This window comes from Falco rusticolus, chromosome 4 (genome assembly GCF_015220075.1).
Source record: "Falco rusticolus isolate bFalRus1 chromosome 4, bFalRus1.pri, whole genome shotgun sequence".
Taxonomy (NCBI): domain Eukaryota; kingdom Metazoa; phylum Chordata; class Aves; order Falconiformes; family Falconidae; genus Falco; species Falco rusticolus.
This window is the reverse complement of record NC_051190.1, coordinates 22,086,859-22,110,138: the sequence shown is the minus strand read 5'-3', so window position 1 is coordinate 22,110,138 and position 23,280 is coordinate 22,086,859. Positions and strand designations below refer to the sequence as shown.

At 43.1% G+C, this 23,280-nt stretch overlaps 1 protein-coding gene and 2 long non-coding RNA genes across 4 annotated transcripts; 2 read left to right on the top strand and 1 right to left on the bottom strand.

The window, feature by feature from the left end:
* Positions 1-2,080: 2,080 nt before the first annotated feature.
* LOC119147382 (histone-lysine N-methyltransferase SETMAR) lies at positions 2,081-4,946 on the bottom strand. Its single transcript, XM_037386305.1, is given in 4 exon segments — positions 2,081-3,210; positions 3,212-3,304; positions 4,855-4,871; positions 4,874-4,946. Coding segments are annotated over 4 exon segments (873 nt in total). The 5' UTR covers positions 4,932-4,946; the 3' UTR covers positions 2,081-2,505.
* A 918-nt stretch (positions 4,947-5,864) lies between these two features.
* LOC119145754 lies at positions 5,865-20,445 on the top strand. Of its 2 annotated transcripts, none has more exons than XR_005103518.1 (3): positions 5,865-6,162; positions 15,377-15,473; positions 18,799-20,445. It is a non-coding gene; the product is annotated as an uncharacterized LOC119145754 (long non-coding RNA). The 2 variants fall into 2 exon arrangements; XR_005103519.1 differs by lacking the exon at positions 18,799-20,445 and adding an exon at positions 16,704-16,863.
* On the top strand, positions 8,898-10,690 carry LOC119145755. Its single transcript, XR_005103520.1, has 3 exons — positions 8,898-8,981; positions 9,495-9,597; positions 10,304-10,690. It is a non-coding gene; the product is annotated as an uncharacterized LOC119145755 (long non-coding RNA).
* Positions 20,446-23,280: the final 2,835 nt, after the last annotated feature.

The window sequence follows — 23,280 nt, the reverse complement described above, 5'->3', positions numbered from 1 at the left end:
TTTCTTTTAGTAGGATTTTGGTCCACAACATGCCCGGGCAGCTGTAGGGCTAAGGCACAGCAAAGTATAATGTACATCCTATATGGAAAAAGGCTGTTAATGGCCATGCTGCTTTAGAACGCAATGACAATGCATCATTTCATAGTCTTGCAAGGCCTTTTAATGTGGCTGGCTGTTTTCAACAGTACATCATTCTCTCCTTGTTCCGTGCTGTGGAGGTTTGTGCTAATCAGATAACTGATGCTCGGTTTACTTGCTAGAAATGGCATCAGCTGGCTTGGACTGGTGGGGTAGGATTGCACTGAGACAGAAGGCATGGCTGTGTTCTCTGTTTAAGGCTGGTGATGCAAGGACTAGATATCGCTAATGGTGTTGGGGGGTTTTGTGTGGAGGTTTTTTGTTGGTTTTTTTTTTTTTAAATCTACACTTCCTTAACTACTCAAAATCATGCCAGGTATGTATTCATAACAGGAACTAACAAACTGTGCCGTCATCTTGAAATGAGGAATGCAGATGGTATAAACTAGTCTTGGAACTTTTTCCAGGAGGGAAGGAGGAAATACATTGGATCATCTGCTCCCAGTCCTCCGTCCTGTGGGCTGAAAGTGGCTGGGTGGCTGTCAGAGTGCCCACTGCAGGAAGAAAACCAGGTAAGCTTCTAAATAGGCCAAGCAACCTTGCAACCCAAGCTGTGTCTAGTGCAGCATGCAGCCCGAGTTACAGGATACGGAGAACTTCTCTTATGTAGAAGCTGGCACCCTTAATCAGGCAAGGAATGAATTTAATGGCTGCTCAGCTTATAAAGTACTCTTGACAAGCAGCTGAAATGCTTTGGGAGCTTTCTGTACTGACAGCAGTGACAATGATTAACCCTAAGAAAAATCACATGGTAATTCGAAATTAAAACCACTGCTAGATGTAAATAGAACAGCAGTTTTCTGTAACAAGAATGAAGGCATACATTAAACAGGGAGAAGCTAACACCAAATCTTACCAAGGAAGTATAGGTAAAAACAAAGTCAGATTTTGTTTAGCAAACAGCAAATTAATAACAGCAAAATGTTCTTTATCTCCCTTGTCAGTATCAGATTGATCTTTCAGGTTCAAAACAAAACTGTTTTTATTTAAAAATAAAGTTACCAATGGCCTGCAGCACAGCTGATCCCCCCTGAGATGTGCTACTTTGTGTGTGTATGTTATGGCAAAGGTTATGAACACAGGTAAAGATCAAACTGTACAGAGCAAATAACCTAGGGGTTTGTGCCCCTGACGGCATGCTGTGGCACAACTGTAAAAAGCAGCACTGCAGTTTATCTGTCTTGTATATCAAAGCTGGGGGAAATTCAAAACAAGCCCAATTGAAGCTTCCTTAATTTGATCTTTTCTAGAAAGGAAGTAACATGCAGTAGCAGAATGTGCTCCATCCATCAAGCTCTCGTGTGATCCCTGGTGTAAGGAGACAAAGCAGTATACATGTTAGACCTGTATAAGAACGATGAAAATGCAATGATCTTCTTTCTTTGTTGGGAAAGAACAGGCCTGGCTTAGTACTGTCTGGCTGCATAGGAATAGCAAAACCAAATGGTTAGTAGCTGAAAGGAACGCTCACGTATCTGCTAGCCATTCAACAACATAAAAGCCAAATTTGTTGTTTGTTGTTCAGATGTCCGTTTCTATTTCCTACTTCAATCCATTTCAGAAGTCAGAAAACAGCATCATACCGCTTTAGACCACAGAGTCTGAATTGGCTTCCTGAGTGTATAATAATAGTGCTGGAAAGTAACATGGATGTGCTGCTTGCTGTTATTGCAGAGATCTTATTAGATGAGCCTCAAGATAGACATGATTTAAAAAGATGGGATGATTATACTTCTTGGAGCCTGTATTCCTGTGCTGTTTATATAAAAGCTAAATGGTAATATAAGTGAACTAGTCACTTAAAACCCGATTTTGACATGCAGCTAGATGTGACTGGAGACGGAAAACAGTGGGGGAAAAGCATTCAAGCTTATTTTTCTGGGCAAGCTTTTTATATAAATAATGTTTTGTGGAACAAAAAATTGTACAGTAAGTAATTTAAAAAAAAATGGGATTTAAGAAACCTAATGCCTTTCTTGCAGATGTCAAGATTCCTTGAGTCTCCCTCTTCTGTAATTTTCAGTGATGTTTCTCCTTGCTATCGCATGCCCTTTCTGTGTACAAATGTTAAAAGTTGTTTCTTTCTGAGAGGTACAAATTGAGAGAGCTGCTTTAACATGCTGTCAGAGAAAACAAGAAAAAAAAACCAGGCCTGGCTTAGTAACTGATTTTGGAACACTTGAAGCTCCAGTACCTCTCATCCATCCACCTTGAAAACAGCCTCTAGGATGTTGCATGAAGTTATTTTCAAAATCTTGTCTTTTTGCTGTTATCAAAAAACACATCTGCTTCCTTGGTGGAATCAGAGAGTTTTATTTAACTGCTAGAGAAAATCATATTGGTTAGGTATGCATGAGGACTGAAAAGCTATGGAGAACTCCCTGAAGAAGTGTCTAGTGTGGAAAAAAGGGAGCCATCCCAAGGTAAGAAGGAAGCACATATGCGGGAACCACAGTAGCAAGGTTTTCTCAATCTCTTATCTTCCTGTAAAGATTTCTCTTCTCTGTTAGTCATTGGTAAATTATGGCATCTTCCAGAATAATCGTATGAAAGTTCCTGTCCAGCAGAAATATCAGTAGCTGCAAAAAGTGCCAGTTTAGGCACCATTGAGTCAACTCGAACTGGCACCATGAACAAATTTGGTTCACAGAATGCTTCATTGAATCTGCCTACGTTACCAATGTACGTAGGGTCAACAAATGTCTCCATTATCTGACCGTTATGGAGGTGCTCCCTCACCACTATAATATAGTTTGAATCCTTTGATGTCTGGGCCTGAATTCTTCTACGTGCCTCGTTAAAGCCTAAGACTTCACCAGCATATTCACAAACAAATCTTCCTTTAGCTATGAATTCCAGAGTGCGAAGACCCCACCCTTTCTTCTCAGTCTTGAATACCTCAAGTCTGAATTGCAAACCCCTCTGAACAACCCTGTTCTGACAGGATTCACTGCACTGGCACATAGTGTTGCACTCAAAAACAGGCCTGGTGTACTCCTCCTCTTTGTCTGTAGGCCTGAGGCACAAACTGTTGTAACTTTCACCGTGGGAAAGACACGAGCACACATGAACCCACGCAGGAGCTGGTACGACAGAAACATCCTCGAAAGGTGATTTCAGTGGGGTCAATCTCTCCATCTGCTCCAGCCACGCTGTCTGGGCTATACTGCAAAGAGAACAAGAGTCAAATCCTTGTCACATTCGATGCTTCTTTCCAGAGGCTATCACATTTTTACAAAGTTTGTGTTTGGCAAAGACTGGTCTCTGAACTGAACTGAAACCATGAACGCTTCATTTACCTATAAACTTCTAACTACAAGCCTAACTTTTCTAAAATGTTTTAAAGAATGCAAATTTGCTATTCCACATAGATTGAGAAAGAATCGATAGTCTGTTAGTGACTGAATTTCTCACAATAGTCTAATAGCCAGAAAAAAAAAAAATCTTAGCAGGAAAAACACATCAGCTAATTTGATCTGGTTTACCAGTTACCATGCTATTTCTATAAATAAAAATTGTATCTTTAATTCCCCCTCCCCCTTGAAAATCCTCAATAAGCTACTTAACTATTATAAGTCACAGACTTTCAAATGCCTGCTTTTGTTAAAAAGGAAGAGACTTGAAATTTATCTTTTCAAAATGTTGCATTCAAACTTGCTCCTGCCAATTCTGTTAGAAGGTGATGACAGCGATGCATTGGCACATCTCTACACGTTCACCAAAAGCTAACTGCTCTGCTGTCGGGGGTACAACGTGAGCTGGTATTTGCTTCACCCTAAATTCTGTCGGTGGGAACAGATGTGGTGCAAATCAAGCAACCCCAGCTGACAATCAGGCTCTCAAATGAAACAATGCCCCAGGTTAATGGTTATAGAACCACGGACTGCTCCAAAATAAAAGGGGAGAGAAACTGCTACATTTGAAAATCAAAACATAAGGACAGCTACCTATATATTTCAACTTCCTTCTCAGCATTCGGCTTGCAAAGCTTTACTTAGAAGCCTGGAGTGTGCGGTATTAGTAAACGTTACATTTTACAGTAGCTTATGCCTGGTAGCTTCGGGTGCTGTGAAACACACCGGTTCATTCAGGGGCTTCTGTTCTCATGAATGTCACCTTCCGCAGTTGCTTGGCTTTACCCAAACCCAACAGCCCCTTATCTGTTCCCCACCACTGACTACAATCTTTTCCTATTTCTGTAAGACAGCAGCACCCCATGCAGTTTAGGGAAGATGAGGGTTTATTCGGATTGCATCTCTTATTCCCATTCCACCTCCCCAACCCTCGCTTACTGGAAGCGTTTCCGTGCTGTTTTCCCCGAAGACTCTAAGGCAAGCACACCCTCGGCGGGAGGCTTCCGGGCGCTGACCCGAGGCACACGGGCGGCAGCCGGGCCGTGGCCGGGCGCAGGGCAGCGCCTGCAGCCGCCCCGTGTCCCTCGGTTACAGCTGTCCGGGCGGGCCCGCATGGGGCTGTTCTGTTCCTCAGGGGCGGCGGCGTCACCGGGCCGCTAAATACCCCAAACGCGCCGTACCGGGGGCAAACCCGGCCCGTATGTGCGAGGGAAGCGAGGGGCGCGCACGGCAGGACCCCGGCGCGGCGGGGCTGGCCGCTGCTGCCCCCGAGGGACGCGCCGGGCAACGGCTTCCTCAGGCGCCCGGGCCGCGCTACCCGCCGCTTCCACCCCCTCCCCTCCCGGCCGGCCCCCGCCCCTACCTGAAAAGCCGGCGGGGCTCCCCGGGCGGCGCCACGGCCACAGCCAGCACCTCCCGCCCGCCGCTGAGGTCCGCCATGCGCCCGCCGCTGCCCCCGCGCCCTCCGCGCAGCCGCTCGCGCTGCGGTGCGCAGGCGCCCTGGCTGCTCCGCGGCGGAGCGCGGGAACGGGCGCTGCCCGGCGCCGGGGGAGCCGCCATCTTATGGCGCCGCTGGGCTGGGCGAGGCGCGGCGGGGCTGCGCGCCCCGGGGGCTCCGTGCTGCCGTGCGGCCTCGCTGTGGGGCTGCCCGCGGCCCGGCGGGCCCTGTGCCTGCCGGGGGGCTCCCGCCGCTGGGCCCCGCCGCAGCCCCGTGCGGTGGGTGTGGAGTGCTCAAAAACAACAAGAGTGATTTCACAGTTAATTAAATGCTACACACTCCACGGTATTCTTCATGGTGCTGTAATCTTTGCCTGTTTAGAAGGTGTTTGAGTTTTAGGGGGATTTTTGGTTGGCTAGGTGTGTGGTTTTTTTAAATTCTTCCTGTCTCATTTACATTTTAATTAGACATTGTATGTTATTTTTTTCGTTTAAGTTAGTGTATTTTTAATGCTGGTGGGAACTTGCACGGTTCTGATCTCATGAGGCCTAGAAATGCTGCCAGCTGGAGCGGGACGCAGGCAGTGGTCCCCCTGCCAGGGCTGCGTGAGGGTCCCTCGGGTTGTGCCCAGAGGTAGGCCCTGTCAGCCCCTCAGCCCCTTTGTCAGGACGTTTATTAGCTTTTCTGGAGGAAGGGAGTACAGACCCATGACCATGCCTGGATGATCTGGGACGGGCCAGTGCTATGTCTGTTCTCCTGAAGCACTCGTGACAGTGGTTCTGTGCAGCACGGTGCCAAGCAGCCACAGTCGGTGTCACATCCTTTGTCTGCACTGCAGGCTGAGCTGTGACTGGGGGAAGACGAGCTGGACTTGTGTTCTTCAGGTGCTGGTGGTTTGCTCCTTGGGTCAGTTGTTTTGGAGCCGAAGGCTGAGGAAACTCTTACTATGTTTTCACCTTTTTTTCCCCTTTGTGTATCCACGTGCTTTCTTTTAAAATCATTATCACATCCAGAAATTGGCTCCTCAGACTTAAGAGGCAGAAATTCCTGGAGCATGCTCTGTGCCCCTCCAACAGGGTGTTAGTTGTGTGCCGCTTTCTCTGTGGTGGTAACTGATGTGACTCCATTCCGATTCTTCTTTCTGCAATATCCAGCAATGGGAAGAACCTTCACCTGCTGCGTCTCCTTCCTCCTGCCTGGAAGAGGAGCTGAGCAGCGCCAGGAGAGGTGCAGGTGAGACTGGATGGTGAAGTCTGTGTTTGTGTTTTGGGTAGTTAATGGGGCTAGCAGAACTGACAGGAAGAGAATGAACGGGGTTGTTCAGGATTGCACTTAGCCTGTAAGAGAAGGGAAGATATAGAAGATGAACCTGTGGAGATCAGTGCGTCCCAGTATCTGGCCGGTATAATTTTGGGGAAGGCTTTGGTCAGTTTAAACCTTGGATCAGTGTATGCTGCTGTGAATGTAAAGGAAATGTACCGGTAGTGCCAGTGCTTCATAGCTGAATGTAATGAAAACGGTGGAAAGCTTTAAATACAGCCTACTAGTCTCAGTTTGTCCACCCAGGCAGCAGTACAGCTGTTTCCCGCAGATGCCTGTAAGCCCTGCCTTCTTGGGGTTGATGCTTTCATCCTGTGAGCATTTGTCATTGTGGAGAAAGTGGTAGATCAGTTTTATGAGATAGATGCTGGAACATTGAGTGATTGCAGATATTAAAATACACTTAGGTTTTGTAGTTTAGGGCACTATGTTATTACCAAATTGACCTTTAGATCAAGACACACATAATGTGGCTGCTAATCCTTAGTGCCAATGGAATTCTTCTCCATTTTTAAATGGACAGAAAGTAATGCAGTCATTACTCTGTAGTAAAAGAAACAGATGGCTTACATTTACAGTATGGGGTTTTGGAAATCTGCAAAAGGTCATGGAAAATCCACTGTTTTCCTCCTCCTCCTTCTCCCACCCAGTGCTTCTATTGTATTGAGCTGTGAATGGGTTGAACTGTTGAAATGCCCAGGTTGGGTGAAAAATTGATGAAAGCTCACTTTTATTTGTTATGTAAAATTTTTGTTGAAAGCAAGCTTAAAATGGAGCTGAAAGAATGAACTGTATGTGAACTTTGTGATGCTGAACCAAGACACCTGGTGCAGCTGTGAATTTCTTTTGCAGCACACTATGCTCTCTCTAGGATGAGACTACATGAATAACTTCTCTTTGATGCGTTGCACGCATTTAGCTGTTGGTTTCTCTCCCTATGTAGGTAATGCTTTCTGCTCATTAATAATTTGTGACTGTTCTCTGCAATTTCTCAGATTTCATAATAGCCATCTGATAATTGGAATTTGGTAGGTTAACTGGGCCTGGAACTGTGAGTTCATTTGAGAGCTGTCTTCATGTCACTTCACTGAATTTTCATGGCTGATGATTTTCATGTTGAAACTCAAGGGTGTGTGTGAATCTGTGACTTACCAGGCTGCAAGTAAGGGAGCAGTGCTCAGAAAACTAGGCACAGTCCTAGTCTAGAAGAAATAAATATGAAACTTCATGTCTTTTCCGGTAGGCAGAAGCCCCTGGAATCAAGGAAGCTTTTTCTAAGAGGTTTCTTTCTAATTTCAGTGTGGTGGAAGCTAAGCAATCTCAAGTGATTAATACATAATACAGTGATTTCATGTATGCATAGTGTCATCATCGGTACTGTTGGTTGGGAGGGAATTCTGGTTATCTGGTGCAACCCTTTCTTCAACTGGGAGTGTTGCCAATACTTGATCAGGCCATCTGTGGCTTTCATGAGCTGACTTCTGGAAAACTCTCAAGGCCTGAGATTTCACATCCTCTCTGGGTACCAGTTTCTGGGCTGTACCAGCCTCCCAGTGAGAGCTTTTTCAGAATGTCAAACCTGAACTCCCCTAGCTGCAGTTTTTTGCCTTTATGCCTTATTTATCACTACTGAGAGGAGTTTTACTCTGCTGTCTTCGTAACTACTCCTCATAGCATTCTTTTAGATTATCTCATAGTGTCCTCCTTGCAGAAACGAGCAAGAATTATGTCCCTCAAACTTTTCTTACTGGTCATATGGTTAGTCTTCTGACCATCTTGGTAGCCCTTTGCTGGGTCATCTCCAATTTTTCTACATATCTTTTGAGCTGGAGGGCCTACAACTGGCCACAGCTTGCCTTGCTACCTCATCATGCCGAACAGAGAGCATTAGTAGCTTCCCTGGATCTGTGTTCCTCCTCATGTAGCCTGGCGCGAGGTTTGCGTAACTTACAAAGAGAGTGCACTTTGGGCTTACTTGCAGCTTGGCTTCCACTGTAACCCCTGGGGTAGTTCTCCGTGGGATTGCTGCTCCGTCAGTTCCCCACCAGGCACTGCTGTATGGGGATACTCAGCCCCAGGAATACTCTTGTACTGGTCTGGACTGTTGGAGTATTTTCTGTCTCGAGCTTGCCTTAAGTTACACTGGCAAGTTACTAGGCCATGCAAGGTGGCTGCTTTGACTCCTAATTTCACAGCGACAAACAACAAAAAGTTGTTTGCTGCCTGCACCAGAAAGATGTGATCAAAAGAAGGCTTTTTGCTAAGAGCGTGTTTGAAGGCTCTCTTCAGCTTACTAGCTCCCTACGGAACTGATCTCTGGAAGAACTGGGTATTCCTTTTAAGTATTTTATTTTACATTGCACATAGTTTCTGTCTGACTTTGTTCTGAATAGGCTGCTGGGATAGTTCTCAGATATTTAAACTTGCTATTTTACTTTAAAAGGAAGTATGTCTCCCAGGCAATATATTGGAGATGTTTCCTACGGGAAACCTGAAGTGCTTCTTAAATCATGGCATTGAGTGCAGAGAGTTTGTTAGCTGCCAGTCTGAGAGTTTGTTAGCTGCTTTATCCATGCTCTCTTTAGGTTGTGTCTTCTTCCTTCTGGTTAATCTTAGATATTTTTTTTTTTTTTTAATTCCCTTGCTTACAGACTGTTTGTGCTGCTGTTCTCATGTCAGGTTTAAATTTTCCTTTGATTTGACCTTCATTGCTGGATAATCATCCCCATAAGGTTAGTGGGCACGTACTCTCTATTCTTCTGCCAGTCTATTGTATGTCTATTAGAATATTGATTTGCAGAGAGTGAAGTATAAAAAAAATCAATATTCTATTAAGTGGAGTAGAGTGACAATGTTCTAAGGCTTATTCAGGTTTGAAGACTAGTGTCTAGACACTACGGTGTTAGGGTTTTTTCCCGTGTGGTCTTGGCTAGGCAGGTGAGATGAAATACACATACCCTGTTAGGGTTTTGTTTTGTGTGTGTTCATGGCTGGAACACTGGTGACAAACAACCAAATTTTAAAAAGTGTTGGAAGTGCAGAAAGATACTTGGATTTATTATGATGTTTGTAGTTTATTGTTTATTAATAGTAAAACAGTTGAAAATAAATGCTCTACAATGTATTTAGGCAGGGTATATAGACATGAGCTATCTGATATTGCATACCAGCTTCTGTTCTTAAGTGCTTGGAGAACTGTGAGAAGACCAGGTGTAAAAAATTTTTTGTTTGTATGTTTTTGTCAGTGTGGATGCCTACGACATATAGATGATGAATGCAGCTCCCCTGCCTGCCCCCCTGTTCTCTGCACAGTAGTCTGCCATTTGAAGATGGGGAGTGAAAACATAGGTATTTTTCTATTTCCTACTTTTGACCTATTCTCAGATCAGTCCACGGTTATTTTAAGGTATGCTACTTGTATTCAGTACTATTCATAAACATCTGGCTGACCAGAGGTATGACTCGCCTCCATACACTGGATTACTCTTACTGTCTTTTAAAAAAATAATAAATACTTTAATAGTGTCAACTAATTGCTTAGCTAGGAAACAAGGTTTTGTCCATTTACAGCTCATTTCATTTATGCTTTATCACTCGTGAAGTACATTGAAGTACTTTATGGGCTGAGAATGTGAAATGGTGAGAGGCCGCAGTCTTTGCGGCAGGTCTGCTGTGGTGTCGTGCAGTGGAGTTTGGCTGGCACGCTGCCTGCTTTTTGCAAGGCCAAGCTCATTATCTGTGAGTCACACCTGGCCCTCACTAGGTTTGGAAGCAGGACTTCTGAGGGTCATTCTTGTGCCTGGGGCTCCTGCCTGGTGAAACTGTCTCCTGCTGTGTGCTAATGAGCTGGCTAAATCTTCCATAAGTAAGTGGATGCTGGAATGAAATATCTGTTAATCATGTTTGTAAATCCAAAGAAGTAGATGTTGAAGTATGCCTTAGCTCTGCAGAGAAGACTGACCTTGGAAAATGCTGTGTTTGAATAACATAGTTTATCGAAATATCTCAAAGTGCTTTGCAGAGATAGATGAACTTTGTTTCCTTTCTTTTACAGATAAGAAAACTGACGCAGAAACACATGAAATGAGTTAACCAGTGGTTGAGCTATTGTTCTTGGTTATCACATGACTCTGCATTTCATCTTTCCTCCTATGCTGCTCTTGTAGCATTGACTAAGTAATATGAACCATAAATCTTGCCAATACACAAACGCTCCCGAAGTCTTGACTTTCATATGAGTAAGAAAGTTACATAACATTTTGTCACATCCTTAGATGTAAGCAAAACAAGTTTGGAACAATGGGAACAATTCAAATCTTGCCATGCAAATTGTTTCCTGATTAGCAGCAATGTATTTCAGTGAATGTTAGTCTCACAATGTATTTCAGTTAAATAAATTCACATCTATAAAGTATTTTGGCCTGACAGCAGTAGGTGAGCCACTTGGAAAGACCACCCATCTACTGAATAAATTGTAATAATGTTTTGCAGGCAATCTGTCCTGACTGTAGTATTCTACTTCTGCTATTAGAAAATGCTATATAGCAGCATTCCAATTAAATAGATTTCTGTGTAACAATATTACTTCAAAAGAAACTCATTATTAAGTTGGAAATAGAAGTGCCTCGCGGACTGTAGGAATTTCTTCCTTTTGAAGTGCACATCAAATTTCTTTGGTGCTGCTCAGCTGCTTTGTATGAGAGAACTTCATTTGACATCAGTGACCTCTGGCAAGCCCTGTGTAGGTAGGGAAAATGTATTTGCACACCACTCGGGTCTTCTATGGACTACGTATGTAATGGGTGGTTTCAAGGGATTGAAGCCAGTGTTTCAAATTGATGTATTAGTATTACAGTGTGCTTGGCAAACTTCTGCTGCAAAATTTGTTCCGTAGGTTCGCTTAACATGCTGCTTCTTTTCAGCAGTTTGCCAGATACAAAGCATGTTCTAGTGCTTGCAAGAAATGAGTAAATGAGGTTGAGAGAGTGTCTGCATAGATCTGATGGCTGCCTTTCACCAAAACGGTGGTTGTGCAGTTCATTTGACCCTTGCCTATACAGAAGGATTTAGTTTATGGTTAGTGTAGCTTTTCCATTTTTATTAGACTGTGTGTCTGGTGTCTTCAGTGCCAGATAGATTTGACTGCAGTAGTTAGTCTGAGTTACTGTTAGCGCTTGCTGTGTGAATTCCTGGTCGTTCAGGTGGGTATGTCATGATCATGTATGTCTGTGACCCCCACGTGTTGTGGAACACATAGCTGAAGCCAGACTGAGGTGAAGCTTCAGTTTCTTCTTACAGCTGACAGTGACAATGGCACCTTGTCACTGTGGGGAGCTTGCAGGAAGCTCACTGGTGTGGTGCGTCGCGAAGGTGGTTGTGACTGATGTGCTTGTGGTTATCAAGGTACACGTCTGGTGCCAGGGTAGGGCTTGCTGCTGCTCAGAGTTACTGGTAGCTTTGTATAGCTGGGTTTTGAGGGCTATCTAAAGCCCTCAAGAACATGTATTTTGGGGATACATGTTTTCTTAGCCTTTACATTGCATGTTTATGTATAGAAAGCAATACTGACTTTTTGTGCTTGGAAGCGTGGCTGGTCATTGCAGAGGTTCATACTACACACTGTGAGGAAAGGTTCACAGTGCTGGGATCTTCAAGTTTCTTTTGTTTCCCTTACTATTATGGGGATTCCCCAGACCCAATCTTGTTTTTCTTTGAGACACAGCTTCTTTCTCATCCCTGCTTAAGATAATTAGGTCATAGAAGATGACTGTCTAACTGTTGCCTAAAATTTCAATGGAGAATTTCACTTGGGAGACTGAAAGAAGATGTCTTTTTTTAGTCCTATGGTAAGGCTAGAGACTTCTGAAGGATTGCCATGTGCTGTCTCCTTGGTCTTCCTCAGTATTTACCAGAGGAGGGAAAGCATCTAACTAAGGCTGGAGAAGCAGAGGTTCACATACTTAAAGATGACCCTGAACAACAGTCAAATATGTTTTCCAAAATACTGTTTTCCTGAGATATATGGGTAGGGAAGCATTTTGGTCCTCCTGAACACAGGCATGTACTTTTTGAATTTGTAGTTATAAATGCAAAATTAGAGTATTGTTTACCATTTATATAACTTTAATCTGTATTTAATAAATAATGAGCACTTCCGAAAGTATTTAATGAAATTTAAAAAAAGTTTTGGTGAAGTATTAGGACTTTATTTGGGAACTACTTCTGTGGGGCTTTGGGGGTCTTATTTTCATGCTATTCTGCCAAACCCGTGATTGCTTTTTTCTCTGCTTAACATTTTGTTGAAGGTCATAACATTGTTATTAACCAGTATGTTTGTAAATTATCACAGATGTAGTACTCAAACATAACATACTTAGGGTTAGTTAATTTGTGTATGAGTATTTTATAGAGCTGCTTTTATTTAAAAGTCAGATTGTTTACAATATGGTTGATGCTGCACGTAATTTCACATGTATTTTGTGAAACATTTAATGTATGTGTTTTGAAAACTGTTGTTGGAATTGCACTTTGGTAGTTGAACTCTTGTGCTTGTATAATTTTTGGATGAACCTTTAAGAAAAGTGAAAATAATTAACTGTCAGTATGAAAAAATAGCTCTTCTAGGAGTTCTGAAAATAGGCACTTTGGCTTTTTTATGTATCCTTCTCATTTGGCAGTCATTTGGGAGATTGTGTCCTCAAGGATTACTTTGGTTTAGGTATTTCTCTGAAGCTAAGAAAAATTTTATAGTTTCCATGGGATCAGGTTTTGTTTTCCACCCCCATTTAACTTAGATATGGTTCTTTACATAATTGAGAGTTTCTGGAAAAGCATGTTCCACTGTGCTACTGTTCCCTGGTGCAGGGAGTCCCTTTGGATAATGGGGATTTGTTGTGGACTGAAAGTCAGGAGCTGGGGTTGCTTGACATTTCGCAGCCATGGGCTGGGATACATGAGTGGTGCTGCTGGACCTAACAGAAATGCCGTTATTTAGGGTAGGAGCACATACCAAGTGTGTACCTCGGTGTTCTGGTGGGTACCTACCTTTGTATATGAACACATCCTTGGTGTGTCTATATAGACATTTAAGATGGTGTTTTCATCTTTGCCTAAAATCCTAGCATAATTTGTTCCAAAGGACTATATTGATTGAAGTAGTCTTCTCAGAATTGAGCATCTAGATGGCTTTGTTTTTTTCCAGGTCTGCTTCAGGCTATTGAGTAAAGATCCCAGATGGTGGATGAGATTGTATGCTTGCTTTCCCTTCTTCTCCCTTCCCTCAGAATCACTGTCACTTCTGGAAACCCTTGTGACACTTTCTTTGGCTTCATTTTTAAAATAAATTATTAGGTTCTTGCTCTTGATTTCTTACTGCTAGTGCGGCCTGGTGTGTGTGAATACTCTTGTTGGAGTGGTTCTTTTCAGTGGTTTACTGTCAACTCTGTTGTATATTGTACTGATTAAAGGTGTCTTCAGGCATACATGCTGTGCATCAGCTGTATTTCCAGTCAGTGTGAGCCCAAAATCAATGTAGGTGTAGAGGGAAATGTACAGTTCCATCTTTGCAAACACTGTAGGGATCTCCCAGGCTGTAAAAGATGAGCATGCAAAGGCTGTTGCACTGAATGTGAAATGAACTCTGTGCACTCTGAGACTGTAGTGTTAATCTGGTTTCATCTTGCTGGTTAATCTCTCCCAAAAATTGTTGGAATGCAAGCCATCTGAAAACGCACATGAGCTAAGGCTGTTGGAAAACTATGGTGCTTGGAGAGTAAAATAGAAGATTGAGTCAGGAATAATCATTTTTTATCTTCAGCGAATGTTGGGTCAGGCATGATGGATTGCGGAACAAGTCCTTCCAGTTCTTGTCACACGTAGCATCTTGGTCTACAGCCTTTCCTTTATTAAATGATTTGACAGTAATAAAAATGGGTCGTATTTTTTCTGTTTTCCCCAAGCAATATTTGCTTAATATATTACAAAGTTACCAACCCAAGGATTCTGTACTATTTATGCTTTCAAAAAGATTGTGTTTTGCATTTTTTTTGTATTTGCATTGTTGAGAAAGATGTGTCGCAAGAGAATAAAGAAGTCCCTTATCTTATCTTGCTGTTCCATAACCATACTCTGGTTTAAATGAAATCCATAATTTTTCCTTGTTGGTATGACAACAGAAAACATGAAGGTGAAATTAGAATAAGGATATAGATGAATGTTAACTGTATGTGCTGTAGCAGTTAAATAAATCACTTAATGATTACAGAATAATAATTCAGAATGGCATGCACTCAAACAGAATGCTTTTAAGAGGGGAGGAGTAGTATAAAGAATTATGTGCATTTAATGTAGTATTTCACTGTGATAGTAAATCAGTTCCCCTTGTCAAATTATACAAACAAATTTATGAGTATGTGCATATCTAGTGTAATTAATAAGCCATCTTATGTAGAACTAAGGTATCTAGTTTTGCCTGTAACCTTTAGATATAATTTATCTCAAAGGCATAATGCTTAAAACTTGCTAAATGTTCCTTCTAAAAGAAAATTCAGGAAGAAAAAGAAAAATAATGCTTTACTAGAAAACAAATGTTAGTTTATGTAGCATTCCAGTAGCTTAGAATTTAATTACCTTTCAAAACTATTCATTTTGATGTAATCTCTCAATTTTTATCAGTGTTCTGTGCAAAGCTATTTCTGTATGTTTTATGGAATGAAAATTTGAGTACCTCTCAGTCTTTCTCAATGCTTTACAGTGAAATGCAATCCAAATAACTGGGAGCCATGAGAAATGGTCTAATTCTGTACCCTTAGGCAGGTGCAAGTCTCACTTAAACGGCACGAATGTGTGTGCATACTGTAGGTAGCAGGAGGCACTACCTCCTGGATGCCCAGGGAGTGAATCAGCAGCTGTGATCTCTGCCCATACCTCAGCTGCCAGCTTCACCTCAGAAGGAAGCCCTTGTAGCTTCTTTCTGAGTTCTTCAAAGCTGGAACCATGGGGTGATGCACTGTGGAGTGATGCTCTCGAGTGATGCATGCAGGTTCTAAAGAAAAAAAAAAAAAGTGAATAAAAAAATTAGTTGGGACTGAGCTGTACCTGAGCCAAGTAAAAATTAATTTTCTTTCAGAACTTTGAAGATATGAAGAATCTGCCTAGATGTCATTTTGCTCTTGGTGGCTACATTTGTAATACTGCTTTCCCCTTAACGGACCTTCCTGAAACAGGTAACTGCAGCGACAGAGCGTTCAGAAATTACTTGCCTGGTGAGGGTCTAGTTAGAGAAACAGTTTTCCAGGAAAAGTTTTTTTTGAATATACACAGACAAATTCATTGCTCTTTTTCTGGGAAGCAGCTGAAATCACCACCATCACCAAATTTTTGAACATCATTAGCTATCCTCTGCTTGGTGGCAAGTTACTTGTCCTTTCCTACTTCTGGGGAGAAGGGACAGCAGCTACCAGTATGGGGGGCAGGGGAAGAACAGGGTTTGTTTGATAAGGTCAGCAATGTTGGTCTTAACCATCTGCAGCGCTCTGTGAAAAGGACATGTTTTGAATATGTTTCTAAGTCATCTCCAGCCTGCTGTCATCCTTGTTTGTTGTAACATTGACTGCTTGGAAGTGCTCATCCATATAAAACGAGCAGATGACAATGGGGCTGTGTGCGGTACAAGTCGGTTACGTACCCTCAGCATGGCTGTCAGAGCCTGGTACAGGTGCTGGAAAAGCAGGTTCCCCGGGCTGTGCTACCACCGTGCAGCAGGGAGCAGCTCAGCGTGCTGGAGGAGCCCTGCGCAGTCCCGCAGTCCTGCGGGGTTTGTGCTTGTCAGAGGGCAGCAGTTTGTATAATCCAGCAGTCAGTGTGGGGGGAAAAAATCCGTGGTTACCTGCTTCAGGTAATAAACGGGTGGTGGAGGGAAGGACAGGGTCACATTCCTGCGTTCCCAGTTCACTGGCCATAAAGAAGAGGCAGTGAATCCCTTTTGTATGAAACAAAAATTAAAGAAAAGGTGTCGGTACCAGGAGGCAGCATTACCCAGTGAGGGGCAGAGAAAACTCTTGACAGAAGATCCCAAGTGATCTGGCAGGTCAGGTAGTTTGGGAGTGAGTTAGAGGTTCTTATGAGCAAGACTTTAAAGGGATACCCAAGAACTGTATGATTCTCCATGTTGGCTTCCATCATGGTGTAAAGCTTTTAAGGTGGAAAGAGAATCAGTAATAGGTTTATTTTTTTAGAGCACAACGAGCATGTTATCTATGTGTGTGTTCTTCCCTCTATCCTGCTAAAGGAGTGTGAGGGAGGTGGAAGCCCAGTAGCAGCTGGGTTCTGGTTGCTTTCAACTCAAGTACAGCATAACCTTAATCACCCTTTATGCATGTATAAAAATCCTCAGAGAAGATAAAAAAAAATATAAAATTCAGAGTTGCAACATAGTGTTGTCTGTCATTCTGCAGGCTCCACGGTGTATACTACAAAAAGGAAATCTGGACTGCACTGACACAGCTTGGCATCAGTGAGGTAGGACTGCAGCCTTAAAAACTTTCAGTTCACTACAACACGTTGAAAAATGCTCAGTTCGTAGGATGCAAACTGAAAAGAAAATTGCAGTGCTGCTCAGCCAATATACTAGAAGCAATAGCAGTGTCTGGGGAAAAGGCGTAAGGCAAGGGATGAGCATTACTGTTTTCAAGAAAAACGGGCTTGTATTTGGACACTTAATCACTTCAGTTTTTAAATGATTTGTTAATACTAAAGATTGGTCAGCTTGTAATGGACCAGAGTGCTGTAGTGGTTCCCTCGTTTGTCTGTTGGTCCTAAAGCCAAACTAAACTTTTCCAAGTGTGCAGATACTCGTGCTGGTTTGCAGTGACGGTGGTGTTGCTGTGGTGATGGAGAGAGGTTTGCAGGTGTTTCAGTTAGGTGCAAGTGGCTTACCTCTAAAGACAAGGAATGTAAGGACTAAAAGCAGCCAGCAGACCTTATCTGTGTTTTCTTTGGAGAAGGAAATGGTCCTCGGGAGCTGAACAGGCAGATGAGCTGGTGTGCTAGGGCATCGCCTTTCCTTCCCGTGCACCAGCCCAGCGGTGGCCCTGTCTCCGCCACTGGGTGCCTCCTCAGCTGTGCAGTGGAGCTTTCCCCGCTGGTTAGCATGTCAAACTCGGTGGAGAGAAAGAGGTGCCGGCCTTCTTGTTTCAGGAAGGTCCTTAGCTTAGCTGTACTGCGTGGTCACAGAGTTCTTGTTATCTGTCTTCAGTATCAGCTTGAATCTCTTCCCGGGAGAGAGCTTTACTGGGGTTAGTATGTGTTTGAAGAAATTCTTCAGGTTAAGTTGAAAGCACAAAGCTCTTTGCATGCTTCCAGGCTCTAGCATCCCACAGATTAAGAGTTCCCCATGGGTGTTCTCCAGCTCTATTAAGGACCTCGCAGCAGGTATTTCCAGATGTAGAAATTGAATCTAAAACCGCAGATGTGAAGATCCCAGTGTTATGCTGGGGAGTCTCCGTGTAGGAAGTGAAGTTTTTAGGAATTTATCACCGAACATCATTAATCCTGTCTTTGATGCTAACCTCCATGAAGCATGTCCTTTGCATACAGCCCACGTCACAATCTGCTGAGCAGGCAAAGGTGAAGGAGGGAACGCTATTCCTTTTTGAAAACAGTTGAAGCACCATGGAAATAGTCTGCTCTGGCTTCTGGTTAGCATTATTTGGGTTGAATGGCATTTGGTCCTTTGTTTTAAGGAGTTTGGGGAAACAAAGAGAAAGTTGCACAGTTGAGCGATGTCATGAATGACACAGGAATTAGCATCTTCTTCAGAAGTAGTATTTAACCGGCCACATCTACAAACTAGTAGCTGACAGGTCTGCCTCGGGTATTTGCATTTAACAACACTGTTTCCCAAATATGACATCATCTTTTCAGGCATGGCTTGTTTTTTCATCTTTCCTCCCAACTTCTCTAAGGCGCTGCTTGATTTATGGTTATTTCTGTCTTACTATGTGGCTGAGAATGCATTACGTTCTTTCATCACAGCAGTCAAATAATAAGGAAGAGGTGGAAGACCTGTACTTACCAAAGCTGCAGGTGAGCTGCTTGCCGCCTTGCTGGCGAACTGAACAAATGTGAACACATCGGATTTAAAAGCTGTGATTAGTTTTCATGTCCACATATTTTTTTAATCTTGGAAATGAAGAAAATTAGTCAGCTGCAGCTAGTATTCTTGGTTCCATGATCCCTAAGAATAGGCAATTTTGATAGAGATCAGGATGTTTCTAGAATCTGTTTAGGAATGGTTGAAAAAAACCCTACCCAAACAAACAAAACCAGGGAAGCTTCCATATGTATCACACTTTGTGACCCTCCTTAGGAGAATGGGAAGCAAATCCTGACTGTCCAGTCCCAACCTTCATGTAGCCTTCTAGCACAGTAAGATCTTCAGTTCCTCTGCTTGTTACCAGAGTGCAAATACTGATGTGACTATTGTAATACAGATTAGCAAAATAATTATTTGTGCCAGCATTCTCACTGATTATTCTTACTCTCCTGCAGGTAGTTTTGGCGTGCCTAATGAGGTGATGAGTACTGGAAAGAAGGCAGAAGTTCCTCCTTGGCCAGGTGGCTGTGTGGTGCTGCTGCTGTGGACTGTCAGCTCTGACGACATTATATGAAATGTGGAAAAAGTGGAAAGCAATCTCACTTTCAAAGGATTGTTGGTGACCTTTAAATTAGGGCTGGGAGTCTCATCATAAACTGCAGCTGCAGGATACATGACTGACTTCCCTTTCCTTCTGAATTGAAAGGTTGTTTTCACTAAAGTTACCTCTTATTACAGAAAGGTCAGATTCCTATAACTGCATCTCGAGTAAGTAGACAGTGACCTTGTTTATCTCAGCACAGTATTTGCAACCTCATAATTCTATGTGTGGTTGGTTTGTGTTTTTTTTTTAAAGATCACGCTCTTGTCCTTATGTTGCGAATGGATGCATTTGATGGACTAGACTTGCAACTGCTGCAAATTGTTTCTGTTCGCTCAAACGGAATAATGGTAAATTACACAGGTGCAAGGCTTGGTGCTTCGTAAGGGTTGTTATTCAGCTGCTCTTTGTCCATTGTCTCCCTAGAAAACAGTGCTTGAGACTGTGTTACGGGTGTTACTCTGCGCGTGCTTGGGTCCGCCAAGACTTTGTGTCTACGCTGCAGAGTAGCTTGAATTTGCATTGTATGTTTTAGTTGATGACTTAAACATAGTTATAGAAATTATGGCTAACATTTATAGAGGCCCATAAGTGCCACTGGATTTCAGTATGACTCAATTCTCAAATTATTTAGGGACTTGCTTTTAGACTAGATTTTACAGCTCTTGAGTTTGGTACATGAACCTCTTTTCCAAAAGCCTGGTAAAGGTATTTAGAAACCCGATGGAGTGCTACACAGAAGGTTCCCCTTCTGCAGGGGTGTCACTGTTTTGGGGAAGGAGCTCTTTCTTGCAAAATCAGAGCAGAAGTCACTCTTCTTCCCAGCTCAAGCAGGTGGCTGTGTGTGCTCTGTCTCCCTCTGTAGTATCTCTGTTAAAACCCTTCCTGATGTTGAGGAGAGTTGTGTTTCAGTCTTGTTTTGTGTATACCAAAACATGCCAGACACTGGAGCGTGACAGACTGTGTATGTGTAGAGGAGAGGATCTGCAGAAGAGGGTGAGACATCTTGAGCACCAGACTAACCTACCATAGATGTGGAAAGTAGATTTAGGAGCGTGTGGATGTTAGTATGGACTGTTTCCACCAGTGCATGGTGATGTGTCTTCATGCCTAATATTGAATTGTTTCTTTAGCTGGTAGCTGTCATAATTTAAATCCCAGTGATTTTTTTATGGAGGTGTTACGTGCAATATTTTGGTGAACTCTTAGATCTCATGTTACAGAGAGTGTAAACATTGCACAACAGAAACTGTTAGTAAAGACTTTCTCCTGCCTCTGCATTTCCAGTATATACAGGTGGCATTAAGCTGTAGTCCTAGCTTTGTCTTTGCTGTATATTTTAAATTATTTTATTTATGACTTTATGTACTTGGAAGGACCAAGAACTTTTAAGCCATGTTTTTGCTCCCGATTCTGCAGGCACTTTGATACTGTTTAAAGCAAGCGGATAAAATCTGGAATTCAGAACAGTTGTTACATGCTACTGAAATAAGCTGGCTGTAAAAATTAGTTACTGTTTTGCGGAAAAATAATAAAAAAAATATTTTAGACCATATTTAAACTCTTAACAGTTGGTTTTTTAGGTGTGTCTAAGGTTAAGTACAAATCTTGAGAGTCAGGGAAACAAACTGGATATAGACTAGACTGTTTACCTAGAGCTTCAGTCTGTTTTTATTTGGCTAGTAAGAGAAACATGTCTCTATATGATTTTTATATCTTCCAGAGTCTTTTTAGTGCCAATTCCTGTACTTGTATAAATTTAAATTGTTATCTAAGTATCTGCCAAGAGATGGCAGTGCAGTGCTGCTCAATGTGCTGGGTGAGCTCCTAGGAAAATCTAGTGACTCTGACAATACAGAGCCTTCTTCCCTGAGGTTTTTGGTGGCCTGTCGTAGAACAGGCCCACATATTTATCAGCTTGCTTCCGACGGGCTGTGGCTTGAGAAAATAAGCAGGAGTTAAAATGAATGCCTGCTTTGCAGTGCTCTGTTCATCTCTCGAAAGTTATATTTCCATCCTGCACGCAGAGTCAATTTCTAACCTGTGCCTTGGTTTCTCAGTCTCTCTCCGCAACAAATCCAAAGATAGCTCTTAGGCTGGCATCATCTCCAGCTTGTGTACAGCTGGCGTAGATCCGCTGACAGTGGTGCAACACTGATTTCTGTTAGCCGTGGAATATTTAAAAAAAAAAACCAAACAAACCTAAACCCCCAAATATAAATCACCTTGTATTTCTGTTGGGTGCCGTGTATATTCAGGTGAGGTGAGGCTTGCAGAAAGAGGTAATCTTTCTCATTTGTCAGAGTTACAAGAACAGACAAGCGTTCTAGTTTGAAAGCACTTCTTGAATCTCTGTTGTATGTTCAGACATGCTAGGCACATCAGAACACGGAACTGTTAATGCTGAAAAACTTTTTTGTTTCCTGAATACCAAAGTGTTTCTTGGAAAAGGTGGGTGGGAGATCAGCGGGATAGCTGCAGAGTGCTCCATTTCACTGTTAATACCAAACAGACTTGAGACGATGCCTAAAAGAGGGTTCTTTTTCCTGTTTTGGTGGGTTGTGCCTGCACTTGACAGATGCAAGTGAAGTCTGTAACAGTTTGTCAGTGCTTGTACCTTCCTGTACCTCTGAGTGTAATTTAGCTCCTGATGTCAGTCAGAGGCAGTCTGTAGATTTTAACTGTTTGGATGCTGCTGTTGATAGAGTTCTATGTGAGAGAAGAAGGCTTTGAGGAGTCAGTGAAGCCTTGGTGTTCATCTTCAGAATAAATGCCACTAGCTGACCTGAGCTAACCCACCATCGGGCCTCGTGCTGCGGGTTTCATGTTGTCTGGTTGTGTGCTGCGTTCTGTCCTGGTGACACTGTTAGCGCTGCCTTCTGTCCTTGCACTAGGCCCTAAGTCTGTTGCATTTACTCCCTTGCCATTGCATGTGAAAGGCTTAAATTCAAGCTGGAACGCTGTTCTTTGAGAATGTCCCCTTTAAAACAAATATTTGTGGAGAAAACACATTAATTGGTTCCATGACACTAGCACTAGACTGTGAAGTAGCCATAACTAAGTGCTCTGTTCCTTCTCCTCCCGTAAAAAAAAAAAATATGTTGGTACCTCTGAAGAAAGATACAATCATAGTGTTTTTATTAAAAACAAACAAAACTCACCTGACAGGCAGGGTTCCTTAGCTTTTCTGCTTAAGGATACCATTCTAATCCCAAACATTCCCATGCATTTTGCTCCCTTGCCAATGCCTCTGTAACAAGTGTGTCAGTAACATTCCTGTCCTGCTTGGGGTGCTGAACTATTGTGAGGTCAGTGAGGTTCAGGTGTGGCCTTGCTGAGCAGGGTGCCCCAGCCTGGGCAGCAGGACCCATTGTACTGGGGGATGCCAGCAGCCCCAGGAACCCCCTCCATCTCCCAGGCCACGGCCAGGCGCCCCTCTGCATCTCTGCTAAGCGTGTCCCCTTGAACTCTGCTCATTTCTTCCCAGCTGCTCTCGGTAACAACTACATTGGATGTAACTTGTATCTGGCTGGCTGCTTTTGACTAGTAAGGGAAGTGTAGTGACTGTCGAGAGAGAGAAAATTTATATAAAATGGAGATCACCAGTTTCTTGATAATTAAGCAATTTGTGCCCGGGACCTGCTTGGTGCAGGAATTTGCAGGTGTCAGTTTCTACAGGTATGTAGAGCAGACAGAGCTTCAAAAACAAACAGAGCATCTCACCAAAACCCTCGTTTGTTGCAAATGACTTTGGTCCACTCTGCAGTCCAGCTCCTCTGTGCCTTCAGTGTGAAGTAGAAGGTCTGGATCTTGTCGTTGGCTTTCAGGGGTACCCCGGTCCCCGCGCCCCGGCTGTGTGCCAATGGAAGTGCGGAGTAGCTGCTGGAAGCTGCAGCTGCATGAGTCATGGTGATCCTGCTTTGGCCAAGGTGATGCTAGAGAGACCAAGGGGGTGGAGGCGAGAGGCAGGGTGGATCTCTGTTCATTCAGTCCTCTGTAGACTCATGGTCCTTGAGGGTGCAGATGGTGTTGATGTAAACCAGAGCAGTCTCCAGGTGCTCCAGCATGCAGTGGTGTCAGGAGAGCGATGGAGTCCAAATCCTGCATTCTGTCTCAGGTGATTAAAGTCTTTCTCGAGAGTTTCTGTTGTTTCACAAGAATGACCTGAAAGCCACCAGTAATGGGCACAGGGCAGAAGAATCAGGTAATGAGCTTAATTTATTTCCTCTGCAGGTAGCGGTGTATCTGGACCTGTGGTATAGGCTCACCTTGTGTAAGAAGCTGGTCTTCACCCGACCCTCTTGTGCCTGTAATTTATAACATGGTAGCTCTTTTC